This window comes from Colias eurytheme, chromosome 5, assembly GCF_061535395.1.
Source record: "Colias eurytheme isolate Ceu_HAF_F1 chromosome 5, ilColEury1 Martin Lab GWU primary, whole genome shotgun sequence".
Taxonomy (NCBI): Eukaryota; Metazoa; Arthropoda; class Insecta; order Lepidoptera; family Pieridae; genus Colias; species Colias eurytheme.
In genome coordinates this window covers 9,940,121-9,952,989 of record NC_142984.1, presented here as the reverse complement: position 1 = coordinate 9,952,989, position 12,869 = coordinate 9,940,121, and the positions used below count along the sequence as shown (strand labels likewise).

The 12,869-nt window shown below is 34.9% G+C and overlaps 1 protein-coding gene across 1 annotated transcript in view; it reads right to left on the bottom strand.

Moving 5' to 3' along the window:
* Positions 1-8,697: 8,697 nt before the first annotated feature.
* The window catches only part of LOC149908626 (cubilin), an 81,246-nt gene continuing 77,074 nt past the window's right edge, over positions 8,698-12,869 (bottom strand). The window contains exon 18 of the mRNA XM_090102105.1: positions 8,698-8,894. Coding sequence (XP_089958231.1) covers positions 8,698-8,894 — 197 coding nt within the window. The remainder of the gene's footprint in view (positions 8,895-12,869) is intronic.

Genomic DNA, 12,869 nt, shown 5'->3' with positions numbered 1-12,869 from the left:
AGTCGGAATTTATTTTTATTTTTCGACAGTTGCCGGGGTAAATTTGGTCATTTGATTTTGTACGGCATCTGTGTCATACTATTTCTATACTGCTTTTAAGCCATTATTCCGCAACGCCGTACAAAAATCATGGAGACAAGGGGAGAAAATCTCTACCTGAACCTTCGAATTCTCATCTGCACTCAGGTGGACAGCTTACAAGTGACGTCATAGTGCTGAATCTTATTATTTTATGCTCTTATATCATTCTAGATAGGTCAGGTGGTGGGTCAAATGACCCATAATTTTTTCAACACGGGCCTGTAGTCTATAAGGCGAAATTCAACGGCGTGATAATAGAATGAGACCAATTTTATATTAATTTAGTCTATTAAAAAATGTATTAAAAATGGGTTGACTGGGAAAATCCTGGACAGGACATTTTTAATGAATTAATTTTTTTTATTTATTTTTATTTTTTATTAATTGCAGTTTCGAGATAATAAAACAGTTTTGTAATAAAACAGTGCTGACATAATTTTTTTTTTCATCATCCTATCAAGTGAAAGTAACTGGTACCGACATACCTGTTTATACCTGCCAACCTAGCCGTTTGTCCCAGTAAATATTAGAAAACGACTATGACTGCACATTCTGTAGGTTTCATACTTTAAGTCTATTATTTTTTTTTTTATTATCTTGATACTGCAATTAATTTAAAAAAATGTTTTTTTTTAATTCATTAAAAATGTCCTGTCCAGGATTTTCCCAGTCAACCCATTTTTAGTACATTTTTTAATAGACTAAATCTATAATATAAAAATGAATCGCAAAATGTGTTGGTAAGCGCATAACTCGAGAACGGGTGGACCGATTTCGATAATTCTTTTTTTATTATATTCCTTGAAGTACCAGGATGGTTCTTATGTAGAGAAAACGTAAATATGTACCACGGGCGAAGCCGGGGCGGACCGCTAGTTAATTATAAAATTGGTCTCATTCTATTATCACGCCGTTGAATTTCGCCTTATGTTCGGATTTTAGACCAAAAGCATTTATTGCAACGAAGTGTCTAGTCGTCCGCTAAACGGATGAATAAAATAAATTAGTCGTCCGATTACCGGATGAATAAAATAATTTAATCGTCCGATTACCGGATGAATAAAATAATTTAATCATCCGATTATTCGGATTAATAGATAACCTTTTAACACTAAAGCTAGTTGGGTTTGACTAAAGCAAAGGGGGCGCAGGACTTAGAAAATTTTTGATGGAGTTGGTGTCATTATAACACCTATTTATTATTATTTTATCGTAAAGATTACGCTAATATAAGCATGTTTTATAGGAACAACTTTTCTCTAAAATCAAAAATGGCCGAGATATTCGCCCTTAATTCGTTAGGTTAGGTTTAGGTTAGGTTAGGTTAGGTTTCTTAAAAAAAAACTACACAGAAATAGGAGCCCCGCGAAGCGGGGCTCCGTCGACGCGCAAAAAAATAATCAAGTTTAGGTTAGGTTAGCCGTTAGGTTAGGTTAGGTTAGGTTTCTTAAAAAAAAACTACACAGAAATAGGAGACCCGCGAAGCGGGGCTCCGTCGACGCGCAAAAAAATAATCAAGTTTAGGTTAGGTTAGCCGTTAGGTTAGGTTAGGTTAGGTTTCTTAAAAAAAAAACTAAACAGAAATAGGAACCCCGCGAAGCGGGGCTCCGTCGACGCGCAAAAAAAAATCAAGTTTAGGTTAGGTTAGCCGTTAGGTTAGGTTAGGTTAGGTTTCTTAAAAAAAAAACTACACAGAAATAGGAGACCCGCGAAGCGGGGCTCCGTCGACGCGCAAAAAAATAATCAAGTTTAGGTTAGGTTAGCCGTTAGGTTAGGTTAGGTTAGGTTTCTTAAAAAAAAACTAAACAGAAATAGGAGCCCCGCGAAGCGGGGCTCCGTCGACGCGCAAAAAAAAATCAAGTTTAGGTTAGGTTTCTTAAAAAAAAACTACACAGAAATAGGAGCCCCGCGAAGCGGGGCTCCGTCGACGCGCAAAAAAAAATCAAGTTTAGGTTAGGTTAGGTTTCTTAAAAAAAAAACTACACAGAAATAGGAGCCCCGCGAAGCGGGGCTCCGTCGCGTCGACGCGCAAAAAAAAATCAAGTTTAGGTTAGGTTAGCCGTTAGGTTAGGTTAGGTTAGGTTTCTTAAAAAAAAAACTACACAGAAATAGGAGCCCCGCGAAGCGGGGCTCCGTCGACGCGCAAAAGAAAATCAAATACCAACGTGTGCCCTCCTCCCCCCTCCTCCCCCCACAAAAAACCTATAATACGTGCGGCAGTTCTCTAAAGAAACCCCGATAACCTAACTATATAGATAAATAGATGTTATCGGACGATTAAATTATTTTATTCATCCGGTAATCGGACGACTAATTTATTTTATTCATCCGTTTAGCGGACGACTAGCTTTGTCCTTATTGCAAAGGCAACTGCAGATAATTGCAAGATTCTGTACCTTTTGTATTGGATGTCCAATCAAATGTGACTATTTCGGATCACGTATAATAATTCAAAAGATCCAGGTTCGAATCCTGGTTCTGTATAGGTAAAAACTTGAAATTAAAAACTTCTGATCACACTGCCCTAAAATTTGAAACTAAATCTGATGATGGTGTTTTAGAACCAGTGCAGCGGCTGCAGAAATTATCTACAAATTATTTTAGGATAGTTTTACATATTATTAAATCTATGGCATCGTAACATAATTCAGATGCAACATGCTTATATCCTACGAAGAAGCCTTAGGTCATAATGTGTTCATTATAAAATACGTATCATCCATACTAATATTATAAATGCGAAAGTAACTCTGTATGTCTGTCTGTTACTCAATCACGCCTAAACTACTGAACCAATTTTCATGAAATTTGGTATGGAGATATTTTGATATTTCAATTCAGTTCTTTAATATCCAACCCCTGCTGACAAAAATAATTTAATTACACTTTCCTAAAATTAGTGACCAATACATTTAGTTGACTTTATTTAGGAAGGTGTAATAAGCGCTTAAGTACCTGAACACCTGGCAACTAATGCCCGGTTTACGTTATTCCAGTCCAGTACTGGATTGCTTTCGTGTAAACCGGCACTGGAATGAACTGAATCCAGCAAACATATGGAATGAAATGAATCCAGCAAGTATGGAATCTCGCAGATCACTGGAATAATAAATTATAAACCGGGCATTACATCCGTAATTTTTTTTGAAAAAACAAACAAAATTAAAGTTTACTCATGCTTGTAGTGGGGCGATCGATATCGAGAAACTAAAAAGAATAGGTGCAATGTTTTGCTTCTTCAATCGTTCAATGTACCTCAACCATTAAGATATAAGTAAATTACGATAATAATAATTGCCTTTTCCTTCTAGCGGGGTCAAGCATCAAGAAATAATAATAATATCTACTCTTCCCAAAATACTTCTTAATTTATGATTACCAAAGCTTTTTTTTTTAAACACAAAAAAATAATAAAATCTTTTCAACATGGCTTTTTGTTTAAATTAATAGGTAGGGGTAGGAAATGCGCACTATAATTTGCATTGCCAAAGCCTACGCCTAGCGCCTTCGACCTGCTCCATTATTTCAAACAGAAAAACAACGAAATTTTTTATAAAATTTTCAATAGTTTCTTGCCTCAGGCACAGTATTCAGAATATAAATATAGGTAGGTAATTTTGGTGGAGAAAACTCAATTTATCGCCTTCAAATGTTATATTGATAATTAAAAGTAGGTTATGTTTGGTATGAAACTACATAACAAATTATTCCATTCAACTTTCGATATTGTACCATGGGACAACATTCACTGTGTATTTCTACTGTTTTCGAGCTACAGCTACGGCGTGCTACGGGCCTACGTTCTTTACAAGGAGCATTGACCGACGGCGATGGGTGGATGATCATGATGTATACTTGTTTTAGAATTATGAGAGCTGACGTGTAGGTATTTTACTATTTTTCTAGCAGAAATATATAAGGAAGGAAAAACATTTATGTATGTTTCCAATGTAGGTACTTATTCTAAGTTGCCTTGGCTTTGCTTTAGCTTGGATTTGGTCGGTTCGAAAAAGGAAAGAAGACTCTACATAGAAACAGAAATCTGTGTCTCTCAGGTAGAAAGATTATTCATTTTATAATGATAGAAAAAGCTTAAATTCAATCCAGTAGCTTTTGTGTTTACTCTTAACAAACAAACAAAATATACTCTCTTTATCTAGTAGGTACGTAGGTATTGCCTATTAATATTCCCATTGAAAAGACAAACTTTTCTTGTTAAATATACCTAAGTACTACCAGTATGTACCTATATTATTTTGTTATCTCAGGTATAAGTGACATATCACACTAGCGGATTGCGAGCGGTTTCAAAGCGGAGCGGGTGCGCAACGAATACGTTGCGGTTGCGCAGCGAATTCGTTGCGGACGCGTGGCAGATGCGCAACGTTTACGTCGCAGTCATGTACACTCATTAACAAAATGGAATCCGTGCTGGTTGTTACTTATAACTTGTGATAGTATAATAATTATGAGATCATTATTTTTTACGAGTTTCATAACATGTTAATGTTTAGGGTATTGTTTTATCTATTAAATCTTGGTCGAAATGCAATCAGATAACTTAATTGCTCATTAAGAAAGTTCATTAGTGAAATAAATGTTAAAGCTCCTTAACTAAAACAGGGCTATCTTATTATTAGATAAATAGCAGTGAATAGAAAATTTTATCAAGCAACCAGCAACTCACTATCACTTTGCTCATAATTAGGTTCACAAAATCTCTTTATAACATACGTTGCTATGGGAGAGATTATACTGGTCAGTCGTTACATACTTTTGGAATGTATGGTACATTCTAAAAGTCCTAGTAATTCAATTTTATAGCACCTTTTTTTAACAACTCCAGTTGTTATTACATCTTTAGTTAACTGTTAAGTAAGTGCATTTCCACAGTACGGTTAAAAAATTGAGTGCTACAGAAACGATGGAAATATTGAATGGAAGTTAGGCAAGGCGGAAGGGCTGGCTTTTGTGCGAGAGTATACAAAATGACGCGTCCGCAACGAATTCGCTGCGCAACCGCGGCGTGTTCGTTGCGCGCCCGCAACGTATTCGTTGCGCACCCGCTCCGCTTTGAAACCGCTCGCAATCCGCTAGTGTGATATGGCACTAATAATATATTATTATTTTGCTGCAGTACGTGCAGTACCTACATACTTAACTTTTCCTTTTGTTTCCGTTTCGCGTTGTCACGGCATCACGTGTGAACGGCTGAACCGATTTCGATAATTCTTTTTTTATTATATTCCTTGAAGTACGAGGATGGTTCTTATGTAAAGAAAACGTAAATATGTACCACGGGCGAAGCTGGGGCGGACCGCTAGTAGAATATAACAATGGATAAACTGTAGTAAATCAGCTTTTAAATCAGCGATGTTATACAAGACGTAGTTATCATTGTAGGTACCTACTCATTGTATTGAATCCGAGGTACAAAGAAGTGAGTGTTGCAATGACGTCTGCAGTTGTTGGCGCGTCGGAGTGGCAGCGCTAGTTTTAATTATTAACTACAACAGGAGCCAGAGGAACTTCGGTTTTATTAATAATATTTGCGATAATTATGTCTTATTATACAAAAATGTTTTATTATTATGTAAGTAACTAAGTAACTAATTATTTTATAAATAAATGAATTATGAGTACGTTTCGTTTTTTATTGCACCTTGGAGGTCTAGCTAATTTAATCGTCGATAGTGTGAATATATTTTTGTTGGTCCGAGTATATTATTTATCAATGAAAATCTCATAATATCGACAACAAATAACTTCAAAGAATTGGATAATTAGAATGCCTATTGCTATCTATTTACTTTTCCTAAACCAAGCCTTTCTATTGCATGGCAATTCCTCTAGTGTGGTCATTATGAATACTTTGTGAATACTTATATCAAAGGAAAATTAAAAATAAAACACATAGGCCGAATATAAAGTGTTTATTTATAAAAATAAAACATTCATTATAAAACACTGAAAATATAGGTACAAAAATTGTAACAAACTATAGTATGAAGAAACACATCCAAAGACTTGGTCCACGGACTCCAATGTGAGAATGGCGAGCGATGCACTATCCTCTGTCGCCCGCAAGCATATTACTTGAAAGAGTAACCCATGTCCCACCTTGATTTCTCATATAAAAGTTAACTAATAGGTAGTTACTATAGTCACAGACTAATAATAATATACTACCTACGGGCTACGTATACAACTATAGTCATCAAATTTTCTTTTAGATGGTCAGTTTCATGCAAATATTATGCATTATTTTGCGTGAGTGTCGTTATCCATGTTAGATTACACATTAATAACACTAAGTAAACATAATAAATATTGAAACAATTGTTTACATATTTTTTCAAAAAATTCAGACTATAAAATTAAACGTTATGTCGTAGTACTATTATAAATTCTGTGGTTATGTTTAATAAAATCATGAAAAGTCGTACCTATAGTCTATACCTTATGCGACAACATTCACTGTGTATCGCTACGGTTTTCGAGCTACAGCTACGGCGTGCTACGGGCCTACGTTCTTTACAAGGAGCATTGACCGACGGCGATGGGTGGATGATCATTATGGCTATCTATATTTAGAATTATGAGAGCTGACGTGTAGGTATTTTGCTATTTTTCAAGCGAAAATATATAAAATTGATCTATTTTCAATAGAGAATCAATTTTTTTATATATTTAAAAACAATATTATGTTTCCAAAATCCAATGTAATACCTTGGCTTGGCTTTGGTCTTTTCCCGGATTGATAAAAACGAAAAGAAGACTCTACACAGAAATCTGTGTTGCTAGAATACTAGAATAGCTAGAATACGTTTTCTAAATAAATGATAGAAAAAGCTTATAATGAAAAATCAATCCAGTAGTTTTTGTAACATAAGTTTAAAAAAAAATGAAACATAAATATAGGTAGATACTTTATCTTGTAGGTTTCGACTATTTATATATTGTTCCCACCAAAAAGGCAAACGTTTCTTGTTATGCGCTTATGTATATTGTGTTCTCTAGCTGTAGCTGCAGTACGTACGTACTTACAGTATTGGTATAGATTATACAATAGATAAACTACAGTAAATCAGCGATGTTATAATATTATAATAAGACGTAGTTATCATTGTAGGTACTTATTGCCTTGAATCCGAGGTACAAAGAAGTCAGTATTGCAACTTGCAATGACGTCTGCAGGTTGTTGGCGCGTCCGGCGTCCGCGTCGGAGTGGCAGCGCTATTTTTAATTCTAACTTCAACAGGAGCCAGAGGAACTTTGGTTTTATTAACAGTATTTGCAATATGTTTTATTATTATGTAATTATTTTATAAATAAATAAATTATGAGTACGTTTCGTTTTTTATTGCACCTTGGCGGTCTGGTCAATTAAACTTTCATTGAAACAAATATATTTGTAAATGAAGTTTTGTTCACCGTATAAAATTATGTTAATTGTAAATGATTTTTTTTACACCGTATGTCCGTATATTATTATTAGTAGGTATCTAACTATATCTTAGATTATCAACATTAAAATATAACTTTAAAGAACAGGACAATAATTAGAATGCCTATTGCTACTATACTGCTCTATACCAAGCCTTCTTAAAATCTGTGTGCTTATTGACCTTAGGTAGTTAGTTACTTGAATTTATTGGTGAAAACTGAAAATTATTGAAATATGATTTTTAAGGGTAAATCGAATCGATATGTTTTGATGAACATTACTTATATAGGTAGGTTATCTAGAGGTATAAATAGCTAGAGCCTTTTTTACCTAGTATTTAAATCTCATAAGCATCTTATCTTTATTGTTAGGTACATCTTAGTTTCGGCAGTCAGTTATAATATGTATCTAATCCATAATATGAGTTGTGTATTTAACTTGAGGATAGGTGAATTTGAAACTTCTTTTAAAATATTACATAAAGCATTAAATATTTGACCGACAGAACTCTGTACACGTTCATTATAAGTAATTTAGATTCAAACTGAAAGTCAATATTTTCTTTACAATTACATAGCTGAAGTAAAGTAATCAAGCAGTATTTACATTTAAGTGAGGTGTGTTTCATACTGAAAACGCCGTAACGTAGCAGTGCAGGTGTTAATTCTCAACTGTAGAGAGAACGTACTTGTAGTCCCTAGAAGGCCATGTGTGTAATATGAACTTCCCAGTTACTTGTTAAATTAGAACATTTTCTATTTAAAAAGGGCTGTGCCGATTGGTTTTTTCAAATTGTAACGAAATTGAGATAAACATAAAGAGTAAAATTAGCTAGGTAATCGTTAATGTTTAGATGAGCTGTGATAACATGCGTCTTAAAATTTTTGAATGACTAAACATTATATGGATGACTTTCTGCTTGACTGCTTATGATACTACTGAATACTGTCTTTAGTACCTTTTGTTAAGACGCCTAAATCACAGTCTAAATTTTAAGTCATAACTATGCGAAATCATAGGTAACTAACTTAAAGGATCATACTATGTATATTGTGTATTCCTCAACCTTCAATTACCACGCCGATCACTACAAAAATGTCTGTGTAGGTACACAGTTAAAGCATAGAGGAGTAAATAAAACACAGATATCGATAAAGTATTGTATTGCATCACACAGTGTGGGGCGGCACGGCGAGGCGCGCGGCGAGCGGGCGCGGCGGGGGCCGCGGGGGGGGCGGCGGGCCGCGGGGCGCGCGCCGGCGCCGCCGCCAGCACACCGCCAGCGACGCCGCGCCGCCGCCCGCGCACCCCGCCACCCACCACGCCGCGCCGCCCGACCCGCCCCCGGCCGCGCGCGCGCTGCCGCCTGCATACGCGCCAACATTGCTTACCCCCGGGACACGCGATACCAACGGTGCTCTCATACAGATGGTGGCACCGTTGATATCGTTGTGACTATGTTTTGTGCGCCAGGAAATGTGTTTGAAGGGGTATCAATGTTCAATACTATTTTGGATCATTTAGGAGTAACAGTAGGAATTTGGTAACACATTTCTTGTCACAATAGGGAACAGTATTTAAAATTAAGACACGAAGCCCGTTTGCCAATTGGGAATGAAATCTTAGAATATATAACAACATTGGATACCTATACAATTTTAGCGACGTTCGATTTATTTTTATACAATCGTTTAAATACTGCTTATTCCAAATTTTAAAGTATTCTTTTATGTTTTTAGTTTATTTTTACAACATGCAACATTAATATTATTTAGGGAGGTTTGATGAAGAAGCTTGTTGAGGGACCAATGAAGTCTCCGGCACCCTAAAAGCGAATCAACTAAGCTTTGAGCGTAAGCTTTCGCATACTCGTCACAAAAACGCGTTCTTGGTTCTTGAAAGAGGGCTCGAAGGACCAAAAACGGTAACGTTAGTATAATCGCGTTTTGCGTTCTATACAACTAGTTCAACTAAATCTGCTGATGATTCTCGGATGTTAGTAGCACAAGCACGTGGAAGCGTCAAGGATAGGCGGGTAGGTGCACGGCGAGGGTGGAGGGGGTGTTATATATAGACTCACGTGTGCAGCGCCCGGTCAGTGCGGGGCGGCGAGCACAAGCGAAAGGACGACGAGCACGGCGCGCGGCGCGGCCTGGCCCGACGCCGCAACGCCTGCGCACACCGCCGCGTCAGCCCAGAGGTACGCCACGTACATTAACAAACATTACTTGGATCCATTCTTCCAAATGCAGAAATTATCTTCGAAAAGTTCGAGGGAACTTTAAAGTTTATTTACAGAAAAAAGTCATTCAAGTGACTTGGATCCAAGCCGTTCATTAATGACGGAAGAAGTAGCTTACTATTTTACACCTCACATTATTTAGCATTAGCGTAGGTGAAAATATTAAAATCTACAAAGATGCGTACAGTCATCACCGAATTGCAATTAGAGAACAAACGAAATAGTAGTTATCTTGAAACCATATTTCATCATACTAGAGATACTCGTTCAAAATTCTTCTTATTTGTGATTTTTAATTCCTTGATATTAACTTGTTACATACATATTTTCAGAAAGGTGAATTAGAACCAAGTATCTCTGAGGCGTACCCTGGGCTCCATAGTGCGATGACTCAATGCAAGCTTCGTCCCATCGGAATTTAGATAATTACAATAATTTACATCAGGCCACATTTCTTATTGAAATACATCTAATTTTTGTAGACCCAAATAAATGTACCCAAGGCCAGATCCTTGTACATAAAAATGCCCAATTGGTTTATGTCGTTGCAAAAAATATAAAGCTATTTATTGAGAGATTATAAAATTGTGTGCTATATTGGATAATTTGATTTTGCTATTCTTTGTGTGTGAAAAAAAACTTATGTAAACAGAATAAAAGTTATAAATGGCGGCTTCGTAACTAACATACAGTTTTCACATTGTACAAGCCCTGGCCCGGGTAAGACGTATCCTTTTCTGAGTCATCACAGTATATAATAAGAAAAGAATAAAACATTTAAAAAACTACAAAAGATTAGCAAAAATTATGAATGTAATATGGATTTACATGAAAAAGTTAAATAATAAGGGGCATTTATCGCATATAAATAAAAAGGTCCATATTCTTGCAACAACGTCAATATATTGTACTATTTCACCAACAATTAATAATATGTTTTAATGTAAAATTCTAATACCTACCACCTTAATAATACTTTGTAAATCCTTTGAGACAAAGATTGCATTGAACCGTCAATACTGAGAAGAAAGAGTAAGTGAATATAACGTTATTTAGTGTTATTTAAATAATGTTTTAACAGTTCTACAGTTAGATACATTACATCTTACACGAGATAGAACAAAATGGAAGCAAGCAGTCGTTTATAGATATATTATTTGTGGTAAGTTTAACTGCTTTACTTTTCTTCCAAATTGTGTTTAGGTCCGTTAATTTAAAATGTGGAAACGGTCGTACTGCTTGCTTCCTGTTTTAGCTACATAATATGTATTTTAATTATTTAAACGTATATTTTATCATCCTTTTAAACAGCCAAAAATACACATACAAATAGTGCCGATAGTTTAAAATACACTTATACATAGTTCATACCAACATTACGTAGATAAGTGGGAATTGATGTTCTACTGTTTTAGGTTGCAGGGAACTTATATTTATTGTTATTTGTAACAATTTCAGTGGGTAAGATTATTAGCTACAATTCAATATAACTAAAAACAAATACCCTAGCTCTACTAGTATGGAAAACAATTACTTAATGAGTCGTTTTCAAAATAATTGTACATTACCACAAAATGTTTGTCCCCCTAAAAAATCTTCGAAAAAAATATGGTTACGACTGAAATAAATCATTGTTAACGTTTTACAGACTAAACTTAAGCATACTGCATATCATTTCTGATAAAAAGCAATGAATTGCGATTCAAATTCTTACATAAATTTAATGTGAAAATAAAATAACAAAAAGAGCTCCATACATTTTTTTATTGTCCCCTATGTGGACGACAATGAAAACCAATTTTTTTATCAGAATTTTTGTATGAAACTTCCAATTTTTTTGTATCATAATTAAAAAGCAATGTTTGAAGTGTTATATCTGATAGATTAAACTATTTAAATTACCTTAAATAAACGAAGAATTACATATTATAAAAATGTCCCTATCAATCGTTACAATTTCGTGACACTGATTTATTGACATAATTAACCAACTTCTTGTATCACAAAGAAGAGGAATCTAACTCTAATCATTGGCAACACTGGTCAGGTCACGAAAAGTAAGGTCAAATTAACGCGCCGCCATTTTGTTCGTCGTCCAGACATGGAAGAAGTCCAGTAGTGTGCTGTGCAAAAAATTTAGTTACAATTTCCTAACGACGCATTCTCAACAAAAGTAAGTACAATTTGAAGAATTCACCTACCGCAATTGTAATATACTTAAATTATGACTAGAGTAATAGATTACACTTTCAATCTAATGGTAAATGTGATTATGTTTTGTGTAAAAGTATTTCTTAGGTTATTTTTTACATGTTACTGACGAACAATTTCTTGACATTTACTGACGTCAGTAAATTGTAGACGGTAAAGCTGTGGTCTCATGTGTAAAGTATGAAAATAAGATATTAAAATGTGTGTTAAATTAATGTAACGAATAAAAATAAAGGAGAAAAACAATAAATCTCTCAAGATTATTTTTTTGTAACTACAGGCCATACTTTTTTAAACCATGATGTAGGGTTAGTAAAGTCACGCTTAGGGACTTGACTTTTCCTGGGATCTGATAAATTTTTTATAGTGAAAGCGGATCAGTGAGTCTTGGCCTCCAATTTTACAAGTGGTTTCTGATGGGATAACGCTTGCCTTATTGCATTTAGTGTTGATCGCTTTTCCACCCACACGAGTGATGCTTACTTTTGTTTTTATTTTTATTCAAAATACATATATCCAACAGCTTTTTTTAGTTTCAGAATGCCGCTAACCGGTGCCGAACGGCAAAAAAATACATTGAAAAACTAAAAAAGCAAAACCCTGAAAAATATGAAAAGAAAAGGAAAAAACACCTCGAGAAAGTGAAACAAAGACAAAGAAAAATATCAGATCTTAATGACAGTGAAAAAGAAGCTCGAAGACAAAAATGGAAAGAAGCTAATGATAGAAGAAAAGAAAAGGAAAAGCAAACAGAGAATTATAAAAATTGATTGTTTGTTGATTATTTTGTAACTAAAAATATATATTTTTTTTAACTAGTGACTTCTTACTTTTTTAAATGTAATATTACCTTATTCTGAATACAGCCTTACTTTTACAACTTCCTGA